We start from the raw sequence: 24,691 nt of genomic DNA on the forward strand, positions 1-24,691 counted from the left end.
TTTGGAGTATATATTTAAAGTGTAGATATGAATATGATGCCATAAACTTCCCAAATTCAATTTCCCAAACACAGAATTTGTTAAGTGAGTTCATAAAGTATGTGCTTTCCAGGTTCGTAGCACATTTTGTATACCTAACTCCAGGAACAGCCAGAGGCAGACTGAGAAGTCACATAAATCCAGATGTCCTCTTCTAATTCTTGTCATGAAGGTGCACTACGAGTGGTGGCGAAGGATCCTGAAGTACTTCTGGATGTCGGTGGTTATGTACACCATGCTGGTTCTCACAGTTGTCTACACCTTCCAGTTTCCTGAGTCAATACACACCTGGGGTAACATGACAGGCCTGGATAAAAAAGGGTGAGCGCCACTGAGCAACTGCCGGTCTGAGCGGCAGGATACTGACTCACTGCCTACTCCGTTTCCCAGAGAGGCACAGCTTATGGTTTAGTCATCAAACCAACTGTTTGTCTTGAGCTTTTTTGTTTTGTTTTGTTTATTTTAGTAGCTTTGCCCTGCTAGCGTAGCAAAGCATATGTATAGTGGCTTTAGTTGGGGATGGAGGAGAATTTTAGAACAGAATTCACAGATGTCTTATTTTCTTTGATTTCTTTTAAGTAGACATATAGGTAGATATTCATGATGTTACCTAAAAAATCTATTACAAATTGTAGTAGTTCAGTTCTAGTAAAACTACTTTAGTATGTATCTGTTCTTCCAATTTATAGAGCATACTTGCCTCACAGCTCTTCAAGATGAACTTGCATATTTTAGTAATGAAAAAAGCTACAGGACTGAAACTATTGTTTCTTGTTTAAAGAAATATACCTACACACTACCTCAAGTAGTATACTTAGTTATGTTAATATACTCAGCCATACAAATATAATCAACTATAGTTGATATGTGGTTGTTAAAAGCCAATAAACAGAAAAGGATATTGTTACAGTGTGCCTGATTACTCGTGACAGCTGTGTCCAGGGGCACTATGATATTAAACTGTTTTTCTGTAACATACCATTGTAGTGGTTATATTTTTTTATTTTATTATTTTGAGTTTGGTTTGAGTAAGTTCAGATTTAGTTTTCAGACCTCCCAGTCTCAAACATAGGTGCCAGTGCCTCGTCACGCTTGCTGTGTTGGCAAATTTGACTAAATTACCTTAAGTACTTTAACTATAATTACAGTGATTTAAAGGGTAAGGGTCACATTTATGTGAGAATTTCTTTACATTTTCACATAAACGGAATAAAGTCTTTTGGTTTAAGGTCATACTGTAGATTGCTATGATGTCACAATAAACCCCCAACATATAATTATTACAAAACGTTATATAAACACCTGGTAGTATTAGATGATGAATAGATTAGATTTTATCTACAGAGTCAATATTCAGCTTCGCTGTGCTCAGTCTTCCAAACCTCAGCAGTTCTTCACACAGTAACCTTGGGGGTGATTTAAGCTTAATCTCACAGTTTTCTGTTTCCTTTGAAATGTTTGTGAATGCAGTCTGGAAGCCTTGGGCTTGAAGCAGTTCGAGCTGGGCGAGCTGTTCATCAGGATTTTCATTCCCACGTCCTTCTTGCTGGCGTGTATTCTCCACCTGCACTATTTCCATGACCGCTTTCTCCAGCTCACTGACCTCCAGGCTGTAGTGGCTAAAGAAGAGAGCACTATCTACAGGTGAGACACATGCTGCTTTTTTTCAATTCATACTTATAACAACAGTAAAGTGATGGGAAGTTGTTTAGATATAGAAATGGTAGAAAAGCTGGTTTTATGGGGTTATCGTGATTCAGAATCATTGTAAGTACATTTTCTTTGCTTTGAAACTAAGTGTCTTTTCTCCTTGTAACTTGGAAGCTTTTGGTTTGCTGTAGAGCCCGACCGACACCAATACCGATATTTGGTGATCTAAAAATCCGAAATATCGGTCAGTATTTTGCTTTGTTTCATGCACACAAACAGATTTCCCTAACATTTATTATGTGTAGTTTTTTACAATTTCATACCAAGATAGTGCAGAATAAAAATAAACTTGTTTTATTGTGGATTAATTGTGGAGAATAGTGCCCTCTGTTGGGCAAACAATGCAACGTAAGCACTCATAACATCGCTGAAGGGTGTTTCCCCTTTTTCCTCTTTGCTTTTTTAAATTTTCATTTATCAGCCAGTAAATAAAATGATATGCCTGATATATCGGAAAATATTGGCCCATGCGGTCATGCAGTAATGCAGTATATTTGTCATCCGATATATCAGTCAGTCTTTAGTTTGCTGTGCCGCCCCACCCCGACTTCTGCTTGTTACATTTTGTACTTCACAACTTCAGTGCAAATTAATTAGTAGATAATTATTGCAATAAATTTCCACTACTCACGAAGTATGCATGTAAAACCCAGTTCATCCGCTTTTATGTCACACCTTGTCATATGGCCGCTGTAACCTCATCGGTCATTGCGTGCTGTGTCGTGCAGCTGTGTGTCATAACATCCACATTTCACAGTCTGCGGCATGGGTCATTTAACTTTAGCGTTGTTTTTGTGGATTTTGTTGTTCTGCTACCATTTGCTCAGCTCTTCTTCCCTCTGCTTCCCTCCGTCACCTGCTGCTATCTATCTTCTCTGCCTGTTTCACTCACAGCCACGCCAAAGTCAATGGGCGTGTCTATTTAATCATGAATAGGTGGGTATTTGCTCGCTTTCTGTAGCATCAATCACCATCCCATGTCACCTCTGAATCTTAGTATTTTCTTCCTTTTGCAATACATCCTCAGCACCCACAGTGACTTACCCCTGTTACCTTGTTTTTGATGGTATTCTATCTTGAGAATCTGAAATATCTTGCACCTGAAGATCAGGTATTTTTCATGACATGACTGGTTTTCTTTTTTGGGGTTTTGGGGTTTCTTTATTTTGCCTGTAGCCTCCTCTTATTTGGATTTTCTATGTTTTTTTGTTTTTTAATAAAAAAATGTTCTACTTCTGACAGGCAACAAACTTACTCATGCATGTCTAAAACTGCAAAAAGTTCTTGCTCCCCTCCACTAGCTTTACACTGATCCACACCCTGATCTATGCACTGAACCCCAGAAAATTACCCCCTTCCTATAAAAGCTCGCCTCCCCCAAACCACTGGAGTCCTGCAGCCAGTTTTCGTGCATTTTAAAATGACGTTTCAGTCTGTTTTTGTGTCAGTTTCTCTTCTCACTGTTTATGATGACTTCTGTGTAACTATATTGTTCTGAGCAGCATCAAAGAAAAAATTCCCACTCCACAGAGCAAGTAAGTGTGACTACCAAACACCAAAATGCTCGTCTTGACATGCAGCCAGTCCGTGCAAGCCAAACCTGAACCTTGACATGGCTCCATTATTGCCTGAAAAGACATTGAAGGTTTAAAGCCTCCCCTTAGTTGTTTATCTGCTGCTCAAAGATCAGACACCATGAATACAACACAGATTATTTTAAAGAATGCAGCAGGAATGTGCACTGCTTTTAGTTTGAAATGCCTGATGAAACACTGCTCTGTTGTTCAGTTAGCAGAACGAGCAGATTCCCATCCTGCATCGGAGTCATTTGACAGTCATCTTGACCTTGTGTATAATTTGTGTATAAGTATTTATATACTTATGAGGACAGAATACCTTAGAAAATAATAAAAGAGATTTCTTATGTTTTTTGTTTTTAGGGATTTGGTTTTTGTTCACTGTGCTGATGTCTTGGTCGAGTTTAAGATCAGATGCAGATAAATTTATGGAATATTAGGACGAAAAACTTACGAGGAACACCTCTTCTTATCTTACAATAATGATCGTAGCATATCCTTGTAGATATGTCTGTATGTATCCCGTCGCCTCCTTTTAACGTGTGGGCCAATCTTCTTTTTAAACAATTATCATAACTATTTATTAATAATCTTCAAATGTACATATATGACCCAATGGTCGCCAAATTTTGTATGCACTAAATACCAACTATGACGTTTTTTATCACAAGAAATGCTGGTTGGATTGTATCGATAAAGGATTGAGAATTAAATATATTGTTTTATATCTCTACTACCAAACAGTTTCTAGTCTTTTTTGTGTATAATTTTGTTTATTTTTATATATTTCTTTTGGGTTTTATATGTCTTCACTTCCCATTTGTCATTTACCTAAAGGAAATATGGGTAAAAACATTATCAAATCTAGGAGCGTATTCATGCTCGAACCAATAATGCCTTTGGAAGTTTTGAATTTAGTTGCCACATGCTCCACAATTACAATTAATTTACAGCATATAATATGAAGTTTTTTTTATGGATTATTGGGACATAAAAAAAGCAGTGAGTGCTGGCATGAAGATGGCAAGTGGAAATTAGAACAAAAAAAGACACATTAGTCCTGAACCTGTACAAACACAACCATTACTGCTGTCCTGTCAGGTTCACACCATTCACACTCTATGGTTAACACACAAAATATGGAAATTGTACAGTTCCATAACAACGTGATAAATAATAAAATGTTTAACAACAACAGGAGCAATCATATTTACAATCCGTAAGTCACAGAAGGTCCTCATATGTATATTAATACAGATCTGTGCCCAGAGTTGCGTGTTCGTGTGTGTTTTTGTGTAATAACTTCTGCCGTGTCTTCAGACTGGTGGACCCGGATGGCAGCCTGCCAGACCTCAGCATGCTCAGCACCAGCTCGGTGGATGCGATGCTTCTCAGAGAGGAATGTGAAACACATGTAAAGCAGAATATGCAGGAGGGTTGGGATATGGAGAAAGAGAAGGAGCAGGCCCTGGTGGTGGTGATGGATGACACTGACATGACTAATGAGAAGCCCAGGAGCTTGTCTGACCCACGGCAGTCCAGCACAGAGGAGAGCCAACAGTGCAGTGCGAAGACCGAGCCGGAGCCGAGCACGGAGCAGAGCTCAGGTACCGAACAGCACGGCGGGTCCATGACCTTAAATGTGATTTCAAAAATACTGTGAAATATTTCACTTGATCTAATTCATTTTTGTCTAATCAAGCATAACATTCAACTACTAAAATATTTTTTTCTGTATAGGAACACTAATAAACATTTATAATTTATCATCTTAAAAAAAGTTTTATGTAAAACGATTAATTTAGAAGTTCATGGTTAACGACAACAATTATGCTTTAGTGTTAAAAATACAATTTTGATTAAAGAGCAAATTCATACCATTACAGAAAACAAAAATGATTTTTGGTAATCACCAATCCTGGTAAATGAGGGCACCTTACATTGGCTGGTGGTCTAATAAACTATTGCATTGTGGGTGAAAGCTTTAAAGTTTTTGGAAATATCTAAGTCAGACATTAATCAAGCCTAAACATTCAGCCACTGAAACTAATTTTTCTATTCAAGAATGAAAGTAAATAATTTTAATTTCACATCTTAATCAAAATAACACACTGTTTGTATGTCAGTAAATTAGAAATTTGATTTAAAACTGCAATAATTATGTTTTAGCCTTAGTTTCCACATAAACTTTAATGTGAAAACTGTGTTTGTGACGGAACATTTCTGTCAAAGCAGCATGTTTCTTTTTTTATAAAAGGAAATGGCACATTAATATCATGCTGATTGCAAGTAGCTGTCATAGACATACGCGCGATGGTAATAAAAACCTAGCCAGCGCACGAGTCATGCATCATGCATTTAGTGCATTTAGTGCTAAGCCTCTAGTTTTTCAGTTTGCTCTCAAGTTCGTTGTGGTCTTTAAAGGTCAAAGCTTTGTGCTGCCGCCCTGGTATCTTTTGCCTGCACTCACACCGGCCAGTTATTAATCACTGCTGCAGAATTTGTAAAAGTGGTTGTACTGCAGGTTTTTGGTTTTCAGCTGATTTAGCTTGCATTACGATACAGCACATAACTCAAGCGCTTGCTTTTACCCTCCTGCTAAGGCTGACCAAAGCTGCATTACTAGCATATTTACACAGACAGTCTTGAATGAAAATGTTGTTTGCATGCACAGAAAATAAAATGGGTGATAAAACACAACCCTGCGGCCCTGCAGGGCCTCTTAGTTCTGAGTTGTGGGCTGTACGAGGTATATTCTCTCAGAGTTTCTTAGCCAAACAATGGGGCCTCTATTAAAGCCTGAGATAATATGGATTTTGTTAACGTATACACGCTCTACCACAATGTAGTGGTTTTTATGGGAATATGAAACAAATTATAAAGTCCTGTTTCTCAGCTAAATAAAACAGCAGTTTGGAATTTGCTTTTTAAGCTCATTCTCATCAAACTTCACAACTTTAATATTGGAAAAAATGATGTTAACAATCCTGTAGCAGCTTCAGAATTAATATGAAACACGTGTTTGCTACCATAAAGTAACCAAAAAATTGAAATTACATTTCTGTAATTTAGTTTCTAATAGTTTACTCTTTGTCTGTAAACAGACTAATGAAGTGGAGGAGTAATTGTTTTAGGCTTAATTAAATATTTACAGCAAGGTATTAGTGAGTAAAAGCTCTATTTTCTTTACTTTTTTACTTTGATATCAAACATTCTTTAAATTTGTTAGATTAATATGCATTATTAGCTTCATATTAATCTAACATGAATCTGTATTGATTTTTTTTTTTTTTAATCAATAGAGGGGTTGACTCTTAAAATACCACGGCTGCGTCAATTACATATATATATAAAGGGCTATAAAGAAGGAACTGTATATCTGCCTTTCATTTCTGAATTGTAGAAAAACTGTAGAAAACTACCAACATGTGGAATGGCAGCTAACGTTGTCCTGAAGTGAAGCTTGTGCAATCTCCCAGCTTAAGTTGACAAACTTGCAGGTGAAAAATAGAAGTAACAGGGATATTAGTTTTTAAACACTTTCCGTTTGCACCTCTTCAGTCTTGTCGCTTTCCCATTTAAACGTGTCTGGTTTTTGTCTCTTTTTCCTCAGACCTGAAGAATAAATGGCACCTAGTGGTTGACCGTCTGACAGTGCTCTTCCTCAAGTTCCTGGAGTATTTCCACAAACTGCAGTTGTTCATTTGGTGGTTACTGGAGATCCATATCATCAAGATCGTTTCCGCCTTCGTTGTCATGGTTGCTATCAGAGAGGTAAGAAAGCTGAAGAATTGACTTACTTTTGTACCTGCAGCAAGACAAACTTAAACCTGCCTGAAAGTCATATTTTATTTTATTTGGCCAGCGTTCATATCAAAACACCACAGGTGGTAATGTGTTTCCCTTGCTGTTGGTGCTAAAACTGAGTACTGTTTATAACTGCTCTTACTTGGGTCCCATCTTCTCTTTCCTGCCTTTGTTAGCACTCCGCAGTATATCCTGGAGAGGCGCTGCTATTTTAGTGTGATTACTTCTCAGATACACAAATAAAGCTGATTTCTTTCAGCACTAATCTAAATTGAACTGTTTGCTATACCGCATACAAGCCAAATAATAGTTTGGGGGATTCTGGAGAATTGTAACAGCTTCTACACTTTGGAGATGTAAAGAAGAGTCTGAGATTTTTTGAGTTTACACATGAACTATGAAGTTTAACTTGGATAACCATACCAGTCTTATGAAAACTCATTTGACAGTCTTTACAGTCATAGTAAAAAGATAAGCTAACAAATAGTGTCATTATTAATTTAACAAAAGTTAATCCAAAATAAAAAAAAAACGTGTATTAAAACATGGGATTCGATCAGTTTCTTTTATCGATTCGATTCCAATTCCCAAGGTCCCGATTGGAGTCGATCCCTGAATTAATTCGATTTGATTCAATTTTGACTGAGACAGTCAGAAATATTATAATTCTGATAAATTATCAGTACATATGCTTATTTTTATATCTATGTATACAACGCTGAGGTGTGAGCATCACAGCAGATGTCTTTGTGTCGAAGTAACTGAAAAATATGAAAGAGATTTTCCCGGCCTGACTTTTTATATCAAATAAATTATTCTGCAGTAGATCAAAAATGGAAGAAAACCATGAATCAACATATGAACATTACCTGATGCTGCTGAAGTGAAACAGAGCAATGTTAAAGAGGTTTTATTAGAGACACAGCTAAGCGTTTTGCAATTTGGCATACTTTTAAAAAGTTTAAATTTCTTCGGTATTGAACAGCTTTCTTGTCAGAGGCGAAACAGCGAGCGACCAACACTGTACACAATTGTGTTGGCAGCAAAACAGCAAAAGTAAGAGGGAATTAATGACGATGTTTATCAAACATGAAGCGTAGTTTTGATCCTCTTTTGCTGCTGGTTCAGTGAATTTTTCAATCATCACTGATTTACACCTGTTTTCTTTTCAGCGTACAGTGTGTGTGTGTGTGTGTGTGTGTGTGTGTGTATTGTTAAAAAATTTATAGCCATAGCTGTGGAAAAGAGGTATGAATGACAAAGGAGTTTTTTTGTCCTCATCACATCTATTGTCTTTTGTCCAGGTGTCTTTGTTCAACTATGTGTTCCTTGCATCCTGGGCGTTTGCACTGCCGTACAGCCAGTACCGGCCCCTTGCCTCTAGTGTTTGCACTGTCTGGACGTGTGTCGTTATCGTATGTAAAATGTTGTACCAGCTGGACTTAATAGATCCCAGCAAGTACTCCAAGGACTGCATTTCGGTAAATATTAATGCTTCTCAACCAAAGTTGTATAGAATACATGCTGTTCTTTAGCATTGTCCCTATTATCCTTAATTATTATCCTGCTCTCTCTGACATCATTCAGAGCCAAGGGTAGAAAAAATCTTTCTTAAAATTTGTGTTTAGACCAGCCTGAATTTTTGGCTCATAGCAACTTACTCTTATGGAACTCGATATTTGAAACTTTGACCATGTTTGATGAAAACATAATTCCTACTTTAGGCCTAGCTTTTAATTCTACTAGACTTAGTCCATATCTGGAAAACTGACCCATTGTGTTTTTGTCCACAGTTATGCAGAAACTCAACAGGTAAGAATTTAACGTTACCAGAATCTTTGTTGTATGACGGAAGAGTGGATCCAGCCAACTGGGTGGGCCTCAGGAAGTATGACGACCTGCTGGGCTACCTGAGGGTAAGGTCGAAATGAACCACAGTTCTTTTATCGTTGTTATACACTGCCTATTAGACTCTTTATTCTTTATTATTTATAGAGCAATTCTGAATTTAGAACTTCCGTGTTTACAGGAAAATTGTAATGCGTTTTTTTTAAAATATTATTAACTTTTATGTCAGCAGTAATCTCTATTTCATGTTTAATTCAGTCAAATATGAGATGTTTAACACATCACCCACCTAGTGCTATTTGGCTGTTTAAAGTCAGTATTTAATTTGAAATAATATCAAAATTCCACAAAATGCAGTCAACTGAAAAAAGAACAAATAAATATTCCACTGCAATACATTCCTAAGAAAACAGTCAGTGTTGATGGTGTTTAATTTTTTTCCTTTACTTTCCTGTGTCACCTGCCGAGTGTCACTCTGTTTTACCCACACCTCCAAATCTCTGTACAGGGAAGGAGGTGTTTTATTCAGTGAGATGAACACAAGACTTTTGGATTTTTAAAATAAACAAAATGTATAAAAAATATTGAGTGATAACAGTTCATAGCAAAGGCTTTCAACTACAGGCTGTCACAGACAGCAGGCCTGGTGCTTAACTGTAATTCAACTGGTTGTAGCGCTCACCTTTGTACGGAAGTCTTATGTAGATGATGAGTTATATGTTTGACAGTTAGGAGGAATATTTGTAAGATTCTTTTGTGAGTATCTTTCCCCATCCCCTGGACCTTTTAGGGGAACTTAATACTTGTGAGATCTCAGACTCTGAATACTTAGAATTTCTATTTTATTTAGTTAGCAGTGGTTTTCATATTGAAACATCTAATTATGTGTTTGTTGGCATAATGAAAAGCCAGACTGGGATTCAGATCATCCCTCTGTGTGGTTTCATCTCCACTGTCTAAGAGCAAAAGGGAATTTCCTATTAGATTTTCTTTGTAACTTAGATTGTTTCAATGTGCAGTACTGAAATCAGTCACTAGGGATACAGCAATAAAGAAGGACACATACACACACACCAGCAAATCACATCTTGATTGCAGTCTTGTAAGTCGGGTTTGTGTTTTTGTTTTCTTCACACTTTTAGTAGTTTAATGTAATTCCCTTGACCTTGTGAAAATATGGAGTGCCAATCAAAGCCAATAACTGGAACTATTCTGCATTTTTTGTCCTTTAAATGAGTAAAACCAGCAATGTTAATGTTGGTCTCTGGATACTCCCCAACCCATCGTAATCCTCAGCCCATTTAATCACATTTAAATAATTTTTAAAACTATATTATAAAAACACAGTTTATAAAAACTAAGCATTTTGGGGAATTTTCTCTTCCGACCATCTGAGCAGAACAACTTCTGGATGCTGGCTCTGTTAGCATTGGAGGTAACCATCTACCGCCATCAGAAATACTTCAGACTGAGGAACAAATTGTCACCTCCCGCTGCCAGGATTATCTTTCATGACATCACACGACAGCACCTGGACATCAACATTGTCTGCTTCATCAAATACTTCATCAACTATTTCTTCTACAAGTTTGGACTTGAGGTAGGTGGCATAATGAAGTAGAAATAGTCAAATTGGGGCGATCGTGGCTCAAGAGTTGGCAGTTTGTCTTGTAATCGGAAGGTTGCCGGTTCGAGCCCCAGCTTGGACAGTCTCGGTCGTTGTGTCCTTGGGCAAGACACTTCACCCACTGCCTACTGGTGATGGCCAGAGGGGCCAATGGTGCGATATGGCAGCCTCACTTCTGTCAGTCTGCCCCAGGGCAGCTGTGGCTACAACTGTAGCTTGCCTCCACCAGTGTGTGAGAGTGAATGAATAATGGAATTGTATAGTACTTCGAGGTTCTCAAAAAGCGCTATATAAATGCAATCTATTATTATTAAAGTGTGTACTGTGCTTCATGTACACTCTTCTTGTGTTTCCCTTAGACTTGCCTGCTGTTGGTTGTCACCGTCATAGGGCAGCGTATGGACTTCTACGCCATGCTTCATGCTTTTGCCTTAATAGCGGTGCTGTACAGGCGTAGAAGGAAAGCCATTGCTGAGATTTGGCCCAAGTACTGCTGCTTTCTGGCATGCATCCTTACTGTTCAGTACTTCGTCTGCATCGGGATCCCACCTGCAGCCTGTAAAGGTTTGTGTAATCAAATGTGCCAGATTGCACTCACAATAACCAGACACTTGGTGAGTCAAAAGCTGATTAATTTCCTCGTAGAAGCCATTCTTAACAATGTGTCTGGTCCAGATAACTGATTCTCCAAGATGCTTATCTATCTCATCACCATATCACCATGGTGAAGTAGGTGAGCAAAATTTTTCAGGCACCAGGAAGACAGGAAATTTTTACTGTGCAGATTTGTCTTTGCTTGTGTTCAGGAGTTAAAGTGGAATTTGTGAAGTAGTGAAGTGTGGGGAAGAGAATCACTTAGAAATTTGAAGTAGATTTGTTTTCTTTGCATACAGGCTGTGATCAGATAACATTTTCTGCTGCTGCTCTGAGAATTACTGCTGTTTGTGGATTTAGGAATCCAACTTAACTCAACAAGAATAAACAAACTTTACATGAGCTATAAAGCTTAAAAACTGTATAAAGATCGTATAAAGTTTATACGCTGATGAGTGAATCTAATCAGGAGCATCAGCTTATTTTAAATTGATACACTAAACCTAATGTAACCTAGCACTGACGATGAGCACCACAGTTTAATGCAGTTACCCTGCATTAAACTGTAAAAAATGTCTATTATTTTTATGCAAACCGTAAAACAAAACCATAGCGAGTTGGGATATTTTTATTTTATTACTGAGTAAGTCTCTCCATCCCATCAGCTGGAAGCAATGCCAGGCTGCAGCACAAAAATAAATAAATAAACAAACTCACTCTGCAGAATAACGCGTTACCATCGGATTTAATTACTCATTAAATGAAGGGTATGTAATGGTTTAAATAATGTAAGTTAAAAGTCAGTTCATTATTGTTTCAGAGATAAATTAAGGCTGTTTTTCATGTAATTACAAAAATTGTCAACACGTAAAAGGTGTTCTCTTCATGTTTATGATGCACTTTTTTTCCCCTTTTTTTAATCCGTTAGCATGTCACAGCTCTGTTCTTTTACGGTTCTTCAAAGCGAAGCGTGATATTTTTATGATGTTCTTACATATGTCTGATGATAATGTTTTCTTTTCAGGTTATCCCTGGACAGAAAATGACAATGTGGTCAAGTGGCTCTATATTCCAGATTTCCGCAGCAGTCCCAATCCTATGTTCCTCGCCTGTGAGTTTTGTAGTTAAAGTGAAAATTTGTTTGAAGAATAAATGAAAATCCTTCATTAGAAGTTAGAAACATGCATGTAAATCTTCATGCGATTAATCATATTAGTGGATTATTCTTACTAATATATAAGTATATCAGAAGCATTTTGTTATTACAATAGTTCGTAGTTTAAACTCCAACATGACATAATTTTGTGTTAAAATTATAATGTATAAAGTAATTAGTAAATAAAGCACTCAAACACATCTAGTGGTGCAAACAAACTTTCGACTTCGACCGACTGTCTGCAGTCTCTAAATAACTAAGCTAACTTTTAAAATTTGAGACTTGAATACAGTAAAGCAAATGTACTGTCACAGGCAAAATGAAATAATTGTTTTATCTTATGAAGATTTAACACTGATTCCACAAATAGGAACACTTTCATCTCCTCTTCTCTTTTAGATGACTTCATGTTGCTCCTCTGCGCCTCCCTCCAGAGGCAGGTCTTTGACGATGAGAACAAGGCAGCTGTCCGCCTCATGGCCGGTGACAATGTAGAGATCTGCAGAGACCTGGATGCAGCTTCCTTCAGCGTCCACAACCCTGTGCCCGACTTTATCCACTGCAGGTACCACAGATAACACTCCAAATTAGATATACTTTCATTTTGCTTTTTGTAAGAACTGCTGGAAGTAGTACTTACTGAAAGTAGTATGCCTTAAAATGTTCTGTACATGTAGCTGAGGCAGAGAATTGTGGCCAGAAAACATGCTGTATTGTATACTACAAAATGCAGCTAAGTGCTGGTGCAACTCTTAGTATTGTTTTGATACATTTATTTCAACATACTGTGTATTAGGACATTTTTTTGCCATGTCAGTTAGTGTGGCAGCACTAGTGCTGGATCCTTGATTCAAAGCTTTGTTCACTACAGTGGTTGGCCTTGTGGCCTTGCGTATTTCTATTAGTCCTACATGGATAAAGTGTATTGGTGTATGTACCTTTTTAAATGATTTCCAGTTTCTGAAATATAATTTACATTAGATTCTCTTTTCATCATTTTGTGGCTATTGCGTGGCTCAGCCACCATTAAGACAGAGGTCAACATGCTGAAATGGAAAGGAAGTGAAGTAGCCAGTCTAATTGATGCTTAATGATGTTGGGTGCCTATCTATGATGTCGGATACAAAACTGAAATGTGCTCCACACAAGTGGAGCTGTTAAAAGCTAAGTATATGTATTTGAAGCTTTTTGAAAGTATTTTACAGTCAAAAATTGGTTTTAGAAATTTATAACAGGCTTCAAAATTAAAGAAAACCCCATTTGGTTATTTTAGTATCCATAATTTATTTCTACTCAGGACCTTCTGTCTTTGTCCCTTATTTCCTTTCTGTCTCCCTGTTGTCTCTATCTTTATAAAGCCTAATATATCTCTCTCAGCAAAACATTAAACTCAAATTGCTTGTAGTGAATAGTCCAGCACAACACATGTGTACTTGCAGTTATGTATGTACATGTGTGTGATTGACGGATTAATTGTAATTATTTCTTTAATGCATTTTCAGTGTTTTTTTTCCATGTCTCCAATTCTCTTTGCTTTTTTTGTGTGTGACCCACTCTCGTGACATCTCAAGTTGGTTCTTGTTTTATTTTGTTACCTTGTTTGTCTCACTCTGAAATTATTGCCCCAGAAGTATATGACTTGAGACAGCTTTGGAATTACTAAATGATGGATACTAAACAGTTTTCACATTCCCATTGCAATAATTGTATCTCTTAGAGCACTGGTTTTCAGACTTTTTCTGGCATGTCCTGCTTCACAAGCTGACAAAATAGATCAACAAACAGGCTGAACACCCCCCTTTTCCTCCATTTGCGTTGTCAGAGGTGTGCTCTGAAGAAAACTGTTGTGCTTTCAAACTGTAACTGCAGAAATCTTAAGTGGGATGGTGCTGAATAAGAACGTTCTCAGTTAGCAAATACTTTCTCCCGGAAAAATAAAGGTAAGAAAAAAATGACAGCTGACAGTAGCTCATGTCAGAGGCTTAGTGAGGAATGTTATTAAATACATGCTGTATACATAATTTAGAAACTCGCCTGATCTGGATACTGACTTTGCACATAAAGAGTGAACGCAGGATGTTGAGGGGAAGAGGGCGCGAGTTAAAAAGACAGCAAGAGCATCCTGACCTGTCCACACTCATTGATTATGTGCTCTTCAGATTCCACTGTTTTGGTGTGCAAAGTGGACAAGTCTTTTATTAACGCACTCTGTGTCCATCAACAAGCACTAGTAGTGCAAGAGAGAGAGCTGTACAGCCCGTCTGTCCATGCCACAGCAGCTCTGCACTTATTCCATCGTTTCCCTCCAGAATCGAATTACGGATACGGGGTGGGGGGAGAAATCCATAATCCACAAAAACACTCTGTCCGTCACTCCCCGACTCAGACGCTTTTTCCTTGTACTCTAACTCAATAAATAGCTTTTAAGTATGGAAAAGGTATTTTCTCCCCCTGATGAAGAAGGACACTCACTCAGCTGTTCCGGCCCTTCAACGCATCGTCCCATCCAAACCCACTTCATCAGAGCTGCTTTCTAAAGAGTTGAAGCTGTTACTGTGGCCCCATGTATCTGAAATTAATGCACGCTACATCTCATGTTTCCACTCTGCGCATCATATCGTCAGCCTTTCACATGGAGCCATAGACATGCGCCTAGCATGTTAGAGACGCGCAAGACATGCAGCAGCGTACCTGTGCTGAGCGAAAGGATCGGGTTACAGCTCTCATTCCTATTCATTGATCAGATTCTAAGTGACATTAAGTGATACCCTAATTGTGAATGACGAGCAGATAATTCTCTTTTGACTTTTGCTATGTGGTAAACATGTACCCTAACCTGTAATAGCAGCTAGCTGGGGTCCACGGGGATTAAAATCAGCTCATCAACTACATCCACCTCCCTCATTGCTTTTTCATGACAGCAACAGGCCTTGTGTAAATATACGTCTTACTCTATGGATTTATTTGAGAATTAAAGTGCTCAAATAAGTCCATACAAGATGACATTGTGAGACATGATTGAAAATTGTTGAAAAACGCTAGTTGCTGAACACAGAGTAACGACTATTTTGCTAATTACATTTAATTACCCAGGATTTTATTTTTTTAACTTTTTTTCCAAGCAGAATTCTAATGATTTCAGAATATAAATAAAAGCAGTCCAAGACTTTATACACCCACCAGCACTGAAAATGAGTTCCAAAACAACTATGAATCGAGTCCCTGGATCTAGAAAAATATATGTAACTAGATTAATTTGGGAGGTTCAATATTATGTCACTCTCAATCTCAAAGGGAGAGACCAGCTACTCTTTGGAGAAAGCTCCTTTCTGCTGTTTGTATCTATGACAGCTTCACTCTTTGTGCTCATCATCAGCAACTCATCCCTGACCCGGAATTCGCCCTCCACCGTTTTCCAGATGAGGACCATTGCCTCAGACTTGGACGTGCTAATTCTTATTCCTGTTGCTCTACACACTTAACTCCAAACTAAATTATGAACAGAATCCATGACGAAGGGCGGGCCTGGTTGAGTCGAAAACCACATTGTTCTTCCTGTGTATCTGAGGTTTGACTAACAGGTGAACGTTTCTAGTACCCTGGCATAGATCTTCCCAGGGAGGCTGAGTAGTGTGATCCCCTCTGTAGCTGGAGCAAGATGGGACCCACTACCTCAGTCTAGCAATCCAGAGGCATCACCCCAGGTCTCTATGCGACGTTGCAGAGGCATGTCAACCAAGACGGCTGTTTTTGGGGTCATTGTCCACATGCTTGACCCAATTTCAGCCAACCTTTAGCTGGTGGACAGAGTCAGTTTTCTAATTATAACGTTATAAACATTTAACATGCTAAAGGTCTGTGGAGGGCGAGATGTAGCTCTTGTTATATAAATAATAATGACACTGTGATATGTCATGTGTTGCTGTTCATTTGAGGTTGTATTTGCCTAATGTTAGAACCTGATAGTCACCAGATGAAAGAGGATGCACTTTCATTTTCACATGACTCCATGTTGGGATGTCATATTTGATCTCTCTGTTTATTTGTTTCTTTTTGCGGAGGTTAGTAATTTTCATTCACATTTGGAGCTGCCACTGTGACACCAGACACTTGTTTGTCTTTTCATTTACAAAAACTGTTTATCTCTATTTCTAGGTCCTACCTGGACATGCTAAAAGTTATCATGTTCAGCTACCTTTTCTGGTTTGTCCTCACTATTATCTTCATCACTGGAACCACACGTATCAGCGTCTTCTGTATGGGTTACTTGGTGGCCTGCTTCTACTTCCTGCTCTTTGGTGGAGACCTGTTGCTGAAGCCAATCAGAAAGATCCTCCACTACTGGGACTTCCTGATTGCCTACAACATCTTTGTGATTACTATGAAAAACATTTTATCTGTAAGTAATCTATGACAAACTGATTATAATACCATTATCATCATGTATATATTCAACATAAAAAGAGATAAACCGCTGAGATTTGAAAACATTATCTGCATAGTATTTACAAAGCAATATAAATGTGAAGTTTTAACTGATATGTTGACAGTTAAAATGCAATATTTATAGTGTGCAATAAAGCAACATTGTTTTTAGATCCTGGCTTGTGGGTACATCAACCAGCTGCTACAGGACCACTGCTGGTTAATCCAGGTGTTCAGTCTGGCATGCACCATCAAGGGCTACGACATAAATACAAGTAAGCAGAGGGTGAATTGACTCAAATTTCTACTTTCATTACTAAAACATTGCTTTAACTTTCATGAACAACTTGCAGGTATAATCCTATAACTTAGTTAATAATCATTTAAAAAAACCCATCCCATCCAAGCCTCCACGGATGGCACTTGTTTGTCCAACACATCCCAAAAATACTGTATTGGATTGAGATGTGGGAATTTTGGAAGCCAAGTCAAAACCTTAAACTTGTTGTGCTCATCAATCCATTCCTGAACCATTTTTGCTTCGTTGTAGGGTGAATTATCCTGCTGAAACAGGTTTTATGAAAGGGTGTACACAGTCTGCATTTTTCCCACTTCTAACACCTTAACTTTGATGACAAAATATTCACTTGCTCCCTGAGGTAGCTCACCCACTAACAGGGGCCATGACGAGGAGATAATCAGTGTTAATCACGCCACCTGTCAGTTGTCGTAATGTTGTGCCTGATTAATAAATATGGCTGTGTTGTATGTGAATTCCAGATGCTAAGGATATTTGTGAGGTGCCAAGCAATGAGGCCGGCATCATCTGGGACAGTATCTGCTTTGCTTTCCTGCTCTTGCAGAGACGAGTCTTCATGAGTTACTACTTTCTACATGTGGTGGCAGATATCAGAGCATCACAGATCCTCGCTTCCAGGTATTTAACTGAGTGAGACAGCTACATGGAGTCAATTTAATTAGAAATACAGATTTGATTTATTCAAGACCAATGCTCGTGCATTAAAATTTCTTCTCAAAGCATAAACTTTTCTACCCGACAAATACAGGCGTGCCAAACAAAATGTTTTCCTAATGTCTTTCTGTGTTTTTCAGAGGTGCAGAGCTTTTCCAAGCAACTATAGTGAAGGCAGTGAGAGCCAGACTGGAGGAGGAGCGCAAGTCCGTGGAGCAGCTGAAGAGACAGTGAGACTCCAAACATTTAACCTTCCTCTGATGAAATGATGTGTCTGTGATGTCACTGTCTTTTGAGCCAACACTGAATGGAAAAGTGATTATTTTCCCAAGACACGTAACTGCTCTGCAGTTGTCTGCACAAGAAAAAAGCAAAACCAATGACAAGTGAAAGATTTTTTTTAATCATGAAATTTAATTTTCTTTTAATTTTCTTTAGATTAAATCAGAATTCATTTTTTTCTACCCAGTAGCTGCTATAATTAGCTGCTTTTCTTTCCTCTTATCTGAAATCTATCCTTACATTCCTTGAAAAACATTTAATTTTACTACTTCCTGCCTTGCTTCATCGTGGCACTTGGGTGCAAATATATACCCACTGGTCATTTTACTAGCTACACCTGTTCGTTAACTCAACAGTAACTGAATTACTGCACATTATAATTAAGGTATGCAGAAGAACATCTCAGAATCCATAACAGGTCAAATCTTGAAGCGACTTGGTTACAGAAGGCCAAATGTGGTGCCACTTTGGGAAGCTAAGAACAGGAAACTGAGGTTATAATTTGCCCAGGCTCACCAAAATTGGATAACAGAAGGTTGGAGAAACATCTTCACTTCTGCTGTGATGAATTGTCTCGGGGGCCTCTATGCACAGCTTGCACCTGGGGTCTTGTCTGGTGTGGTAGATCCCATTCTCTAATGAACTTGTACCTAGAGCTTGTTCCTGTGTTTCCATGATTTGTGCCTTTATGTTGTCTTTCAGTCGGGTTTTTTCCAGCCATTGGTGGGATTTTTCTATATCAGTTACTTCTTCTATCTGTTGGTGGTACATGCATTTTCTGGTTTCTGCTGACTGACGTATTCACCAAGCACATGATGAGTTATGGCCATCTTCCTGAAGTACTCATGGATCTGTGTTGTTTCATCCCGGATAGTGGTTCTGACACTCACTAGTCTTCAGCCGTCTTCCTTCCACTTAGCGTCCAGTCTCAGGGTGCTGGACTTTGGGTGAAACCCTCTATGCATGGTAAGGAGCTTCCTTGACCTGATGTCAGTAGCTTCTATCTCCTCCTTTGGCTAGCTTATTAACCCAGCAGGGTATCCGGCAGGCCGTAGGTGTTGATTGCCCGGATCTTGCTCTTCCCATTCAGCTGGCTCCTCGGGACTTGCCTTACTCTGTGCAGGTATTAAGTGGTTGCAGTTTTTCTTGTGAGCGCTTCTTGGTTCCCATTTGCCTGTGGGATTCCAAGATACTTGTAGCTGTCTTTGATGCCTTCAATCAGAATCAGAATCTTACTTTGTGGTAGTACAATCCCCTAAGTTCTAGCTCCCTTCCCTCTCTTTGTTACTTGTTAACCATCTGGCTCAGCAGGTTCAGGCCTATGAACCCCCTCAGAAGCTCAGATCCCGTTGGACTTCCAGATACAGATGGACAAACTGGTGATAGCTAACCAACCGGACATAGATGAAGAAGGTTGCAGTGACATATGTAGCTACACCAAATGATAGCAACATCAGAAAGAAGGAACACAAAAAGCTTGAGAAATATCAAGAGCTGAGAGAGGAGGCAGAGTAGATGTGGAAGGTGTGGGTGTCAGTCGGAGCACTCGGGGTAATGATGAAAAGCGTGTCTTGCAGTGCAACATAGCGACTCAAATATGTGTGTTTAATTTGTTTTATATGAGAATTAAGTTTAGTTGAGTGACTTTAGCGGCACCAGGTCTTTTATTGTTTTTGCAGACAATACATAAATGCAAAATATCACTAAACACTGAGTTAAACTAAAACACAGTTATGTCTGTTTCATAATTTTGAGTGTCTTTTATTAGGCCCCCTCTAATTTAGCTCACAGCTAGGTAAACATGATGCAGAAAAACTAGACTCAAAGTGTCTCCTGGCTCAGTTTCATCATTGTTTCTTCATCAAGCCAATGTATTTCCACCACTCATAGTAACTCAGGGGTTACTCACAAGCTCTGATGATGTCCACTCGCCCTCTCTAATGAGCACTCCATTGTTACATAATGTACAGTAATGTCCACATGAAGCCTGGAGGTGTTTATGGTCAGTCTGTTACACTGTTCCTCTGTGTCAATTCTCCGTGTCTCGTCACCTTCTCTTTGATCTAATCAGGATGGAGCGCATTAAGTTGAGGCAGCAAAAGTTTAAGCGGGGCAAGGAGAAGATGCTGAGCCTGGCTCAACATTCTGTAGATGGACAGACGATAGTCCCGCCCGAAGAGGATGATGATGATGGTATGACAAAGCCTGCTGGGCGTAGAAATACTATGAGTTTTGGTATTACTCAAGGAGGGTGGGCGTTCATGATCGTTTATAAGAAGAACAGAATGTCTATAATAGTGTCATTTCTATTAGCATCGGAACTAAATAAAAAGCTTCACATACTAGATTTGTGTCTTGAAGTTTACAGAACTGAATTTCTTATTAAATGTTGCACTGATGTATTTGTGAAATTTTAGGAGCACAGCCAACGAAAGCCAAGACCAAAAAAAAGCAGTGGTGGAGGCCGTGGGTTGACCATGCTTCCAGTAGGTTGACCCCCCCAAAACCTCTTTTTTCTCTTCCTCCACTCTGATTGGCCCTTGTGTCCTTGACCAGAACGCTGAGGATTCCCATACTGCCCATGGGCTCTAAAGGCAACATCATATAGTATCTGCCTTCTCCCTCCGGACTTTAATCTTTTTCTGTCTCTATTTAAGGATCCCCGTTACCTGTAGCTCTTGCGTAACTTTACAAAGCAAGTGTGGCGAGACTCATAGGTTTATAAAAGCGTAACAGTCTCAGCAAGAGTGCAGCACAGGGTTGCCTTAAATAGAAGCAATGAAGAAAGGGAAAATGACTAACGTCTGGAGGTTTTTTACTTGACGTTGTTTAAAACATAAACTTCATCACTGGTCTCACCTAAAGAGCCTACAGTAGAGAATCACTCTATTGCAAAATATTTTCAAGCAAAGAAATGAAGCTGACAAGCCTTCATTCTCAGTACTGGAATAAAGGCTGAAGGTTTAGTTCATTCTTTGCCTGCAGACATGATCACCAAACAGGCATTACCTAGGAGAAAATAGAACAGCAATCAGACCAGTGATTAAATATGTAAAATTATGGCTTTTACAGTCGGTTTGTGGTAAATAAAAAAAAAAAAAAGCCAGCATTTCCCTGAGTCAATACAGCGGTTGCCTGTTTGTTTTGAACTCATGTCTCATATCATACTCCACCCCCACATGACATTTTCAAATTATTTCTCCATTTTATCTCTTTGTCATTTGATGTTTCATCTCCATTTCCCAGCATCCTCCCCTCATCTCCTGCGCACTGCGGTTCTGTTCAAGGACATAAGTCAGCCTTGTCTATCCCATTGCTTCTAACACTTAACTACTGTAGACTGGAGTCACTCCAGGGCGACTGAAATATGAGAATAACAGACATTCCTCGTTGTGTTTTCTGCTCATACTTTCGTTCATTTTACTAACGTGTGGTTTCATCCTCTTAAAAGTGCGTCTATATCATAACGAGCCATAGATATATGCAAATGTTTGATAGAGAAATATGTAGAGTTTAATGTGGTTGTGTTTCTTCCTTACAGCAAGAGAACCTTCTGTTGTTGTTTTTTTTAATGTCATAAAAGCAATAAATGACTTCAGGCCGCGTTTGAGTGAATGTAACAGTGCTTTGCGCTCTGCCCCTCAGTGGTTAGAAGTGGAGACTACTACTTGTTTGAAACTGACAGTGAAGAAGAAGCAGAGGAGGAAGAAGAGAAAAAAGATGACGATCCACCAAAGAAGTCAGCATTTCAGGTGGTTATATTTTGGCTTCAGAGTGGGAAATGCTGTGATTCTCCCAAAGAGATTTTAAGGAGAAGAACATGGTTATGGATGTCCTTTTTTACAAAATAGTTTTTAATTGGCTTCTCCAAGCTATTACTTTTCTTTACAACTATAGTAAACTATATGTAAAAGGTGGACGTAGCCTTGGTTCATAAAAGCAAAGGGAACGCAGGTTGCATTGTTTCAAATGGCCAGCAGGGGGCAGCTCCTCGCACTGTAAAAACAAATCTGATTACACAGAAGTCTATGGGAAAGTGACCCTATTTCTCACATGATTTATAGACACAGTAACACTTTCCTAAAGAGTTTATGATGTCAGTCACTATTTTCAAAGTCTTGCTGAATACAATGTGATGCTGTTTTTTAAAATTTATAAATTAGATGATAAACCAGCATATACTTTCTGATTGACAACTTGTTACTCTATGAGTTTGCAGGTTCCTCGGTTTCTCAAGCACATCCACCCATCACTTCTGATGTTTGCTTTTTTAAAAAAAAACAGAATAGCAACAGCCAAAATAGTGAATGATGTCCTATTGGCTCATTTACTATGTTTAAAGCAGAAGTGGAGAAGCAAATGAAGTTTAAAACACAAAGGTGTCATTCTGGAAAGAGGAAATACAGCAGTATTTGTAGTACTGTGTACCTCTGTGTATGAGTGAGCAATGTTTTTTTTCTGTCCTCACATCCACAGGTAGACATAACACTTCATAACATTTCATTTGTGTATACAATGTAACACAATGGAAGACTACTTCATCATGTTGTAACCACAACTATAGCCTGTTTTTCTGGCCTCTTTCTCAACTCATGTGTGTAACCCTCCCACTATCACAAACACACCAACTGATGAATGAAAATTAAGTATATAAAGTATAAGTATATATAATATAATAAGTATATATAAAGATATCACCTAGAAAGAGTTTTACACTTACAGTACTGTTCATTCCTGTTTTCCTGGGTTAAATGTAGAAGTTGGGATGTATGGTACTGTGCAAAAGTCTTGAGCCACCCTTTATTTCTTTATATTTTGTTTCCAAGGAGCCAGAGCTGTCATTTTTAAAGTGGATTTGAGCAATAAGTGCCCAGGCTTTCTGAAGGTTTCCCAAAGGTTTTCTTCGGACATTGACTTCTTTTTCGCTCATTTTCAGTCCTGTCCGTCTACCTGACTATTTTTATTAGAGGAATGCTTTTTCGTTTGTTAAGCCACTTAACACTGGCCTATGAGTCATCCAACCATTAAAATGCTCCTAACTTATGGGGTGAACCAGTATTGTGTCTATACATTTTTGTACAGAAGAAAAACACGATCTACTGTAGATGAACAGTATCTTAAAGTCATGTCCTTGAGAAACAGGGCACTGGTGTACAAGGTACACCAAATGCACAAACACAAGAACTGGAATAAAAATTTAAAATTTTTGGTTCAAATTCTCATCAGGTCAAGAAGAGATGAGCGCAGTCATCTGTAAAACACGGTGTAGTTTCTGTTACGGTTTGGGACTGCATGTCAGCTAGCAATGTTGGGGATTTTGTCTATCCAGGTACACTTTTACTGCCAATGCAGTAAAAGTGTACCTGGATAGAAAAACCACACAGTGAAACACTGACAGTGATGGATTGGTCTCCCCAGAGCCTGGACATCAACATTATTGAAGCAGTGTGGGATCATCTTGACAGAGAACAGACCAAAAGACCACCAACATACAAAGCAGAGCTTTGAATGTCCTTCAAAAAGCCTGGAGAACTATTCCTGAAGACTGCTCAGGCTGTGTTTAAGAATAATGGTGATAATACCAAATATTGACTGTCAAGCTCATTAAAATTTAAACTCTGTATCTTAATTTACATACTGTACACTTTCCATGCATGTTTGCACATGTTTAAATAAATAACTGGACCTATAGCCCATTTTCTTAGAAAAATATAAAGAAGACTTTTGCGCAGTACTCTATGTGATTTGTGATGCAGTAGGCACTAACCTTTCAATAAACACCTATAATTTTGCTTTGAAGTCCTCCTCTTGTTTGCTGACTCCTAACACAATTAACCTCTGTTGTTTCTAACAGTATGAGATTGTTTTCTACTAACCCTCTCCCCACTCTGTTCCCTCTCTTCAGAGAGCTATTGGGAAGTTTGTCTCCGCTCTTCTGGCTTTACCCAAATCTGTCATTAAGCTGCCTAAAACTGTGCTGCAGTATGTAGTGAAGGCAGGCAAGGTATTCACCCTCATCTAACACAGCTGGCTCTCTCTGTGAACATCTGCCAGTTCAAATAACAGCTAACACCACAGACAACTGCCTTTCCAGCTCGTGTTTGGTGAACATGCTGTAAATTAATAGATGTGTTTATTCGTCCAGTTCCAAAACACTAAACTTACACAGATCACCAAATTCGACTTGGAATGAGAATGTGTTTGTACCATGTATTGTTACTGTCTGACTGATTGGTGTTTGCATGTGTGTCATGGCCATTTTATGTGGCCCGCTGCTCTGACAATCTATCACATATGTAACGTACAACATAATTCAAATTTGATCTGTGGTCCCTATTCCTGGTAAAGATTTTTTTTTTGGTGTAAAATAGGTATTATAGGTTGTTACACAAGTTTTAGAAATCAAAGTCAGAGTTAAAAAACTGTTTGGAAAATGATCTCCCTCGCTTTTCTTTCCTTTTTTGTAAAGATTTGGTGTAAAGTAAGGTGATGGTGGTCTTGCATTAAAGAAATCTCAAGCATATTTTGTTTAAAAGGCAAACAAAAGATGTAATTGGTATTTTAATCATATGAATGTTCACTATGATGAATTGTTGATTTTATTTCTAGGCTAGATTTAAGAAATACTAAAATAGAGCAGCATAACATTTACA

The 24,691-nt window shown here is 38.5% G+C and overlaps 1 protein-coding gene across 6 annotated transcripts in view; it reads left to right on the forward strand.

Moving 5' to 3' along the window:
* Nucleotides 1-24,691, forward strand: part of piezo2b (piezo-type mechanosensitive ion channel component 2b) — a 92,493-nt gene that overhangs the window by 45,815 nt on the left and 21,987 nt on the right. For 4 of the 6 annotated variants that reach the window (XM_085140098.1, XM_085140102.1, XM_085140099.1 and 1 more), the window contains 18 exons: nucleotides 212-360; nucleotides 1,510-1,683; nucleotides 4,647-4,933; nucleotides 6,940-7,100; nucleotides 8,438-8,614; nucleotides 8,927-9,049; nucleotides 10,381-10,581; nucleotides 10,968-11,172; nucleotides 12,227-12,313; nucleotides 12,758-12,923; nucleotides 16,514-16,757; nucleotides 16,956-17,058; nucleotides 17,564-17,720; nucleotides 17,897-17,986; nucleotides 20,110-20,231; nucleotides 20,456-20,524; nucleotides 21,684-21,790; nucleotides 23,944-24,042. In XM_085140098.1, coding sequence (XP_084996224.1) covers nucleotides 212-360; nucleotides 1,510-1,683; nucleotides 4,647-4,933; nucleotides 6,940-7,100; nucleotides 8,438-8,614; nucleotides 8,927-9,049; nucleotides 10,381-10,581; nucleotides 10,968-11,172; nucleotides 12,227-12,313; nucleotides 12,758-12,923; nucleotides 16,514-16,757; nucleotides 16,956-17,058; nucleotides 17,564-17,720; nucleotides 17,897-17,986; nucleotides 20,110-20,231; nucleotides 20,456-20,524; nucleotides 21,684-21,790; nucleotides 23,944-24,042 — 2,721 coding nt within the window. The remainder of the gene's footprint in view (nucleotides 1-211; nucleotides 361-1,509; nucleotides 1,684-4,646; nucleotides 4,934-6,939; nucleotides 7,101-8,437; nucleotides 8,615-8,926; nucleotides 9,050-10,380; nucleotides 10,582-10,967; nucleotides 11,173-12,226; nucleotides 12,314-12,757; nucleotides 12,924-16,513; nucleotides 16,758-16,955; nucleotides 17,059-17,563; nucleotides 17,721-17,896; nucleotides 17,987-20,109; nucleotides 20,232-20,455; nucleotides 20,525-21,683; nucleotides 21,791-23,943; nucleotides 24,043-24,691) is intronic. The other 2 variants (XM_085140101.1, XM_085140103.1) reach the window with 1 other exon arrangement.

This window comes from Neolamprologus multifasciatus, chromosome 18, assembly GCF_963576455.1.
Source record: "Neolamprologus multifasciatus chromosome 18, fNeoMul1.2, whole genome shotgun sequence".
NCBI lineage: Eukaryota > Metazoa > Chordata > Actinopteri > Cichliformes > Cichlidae > Neolamprologus > Neolamprologus multifasciatus.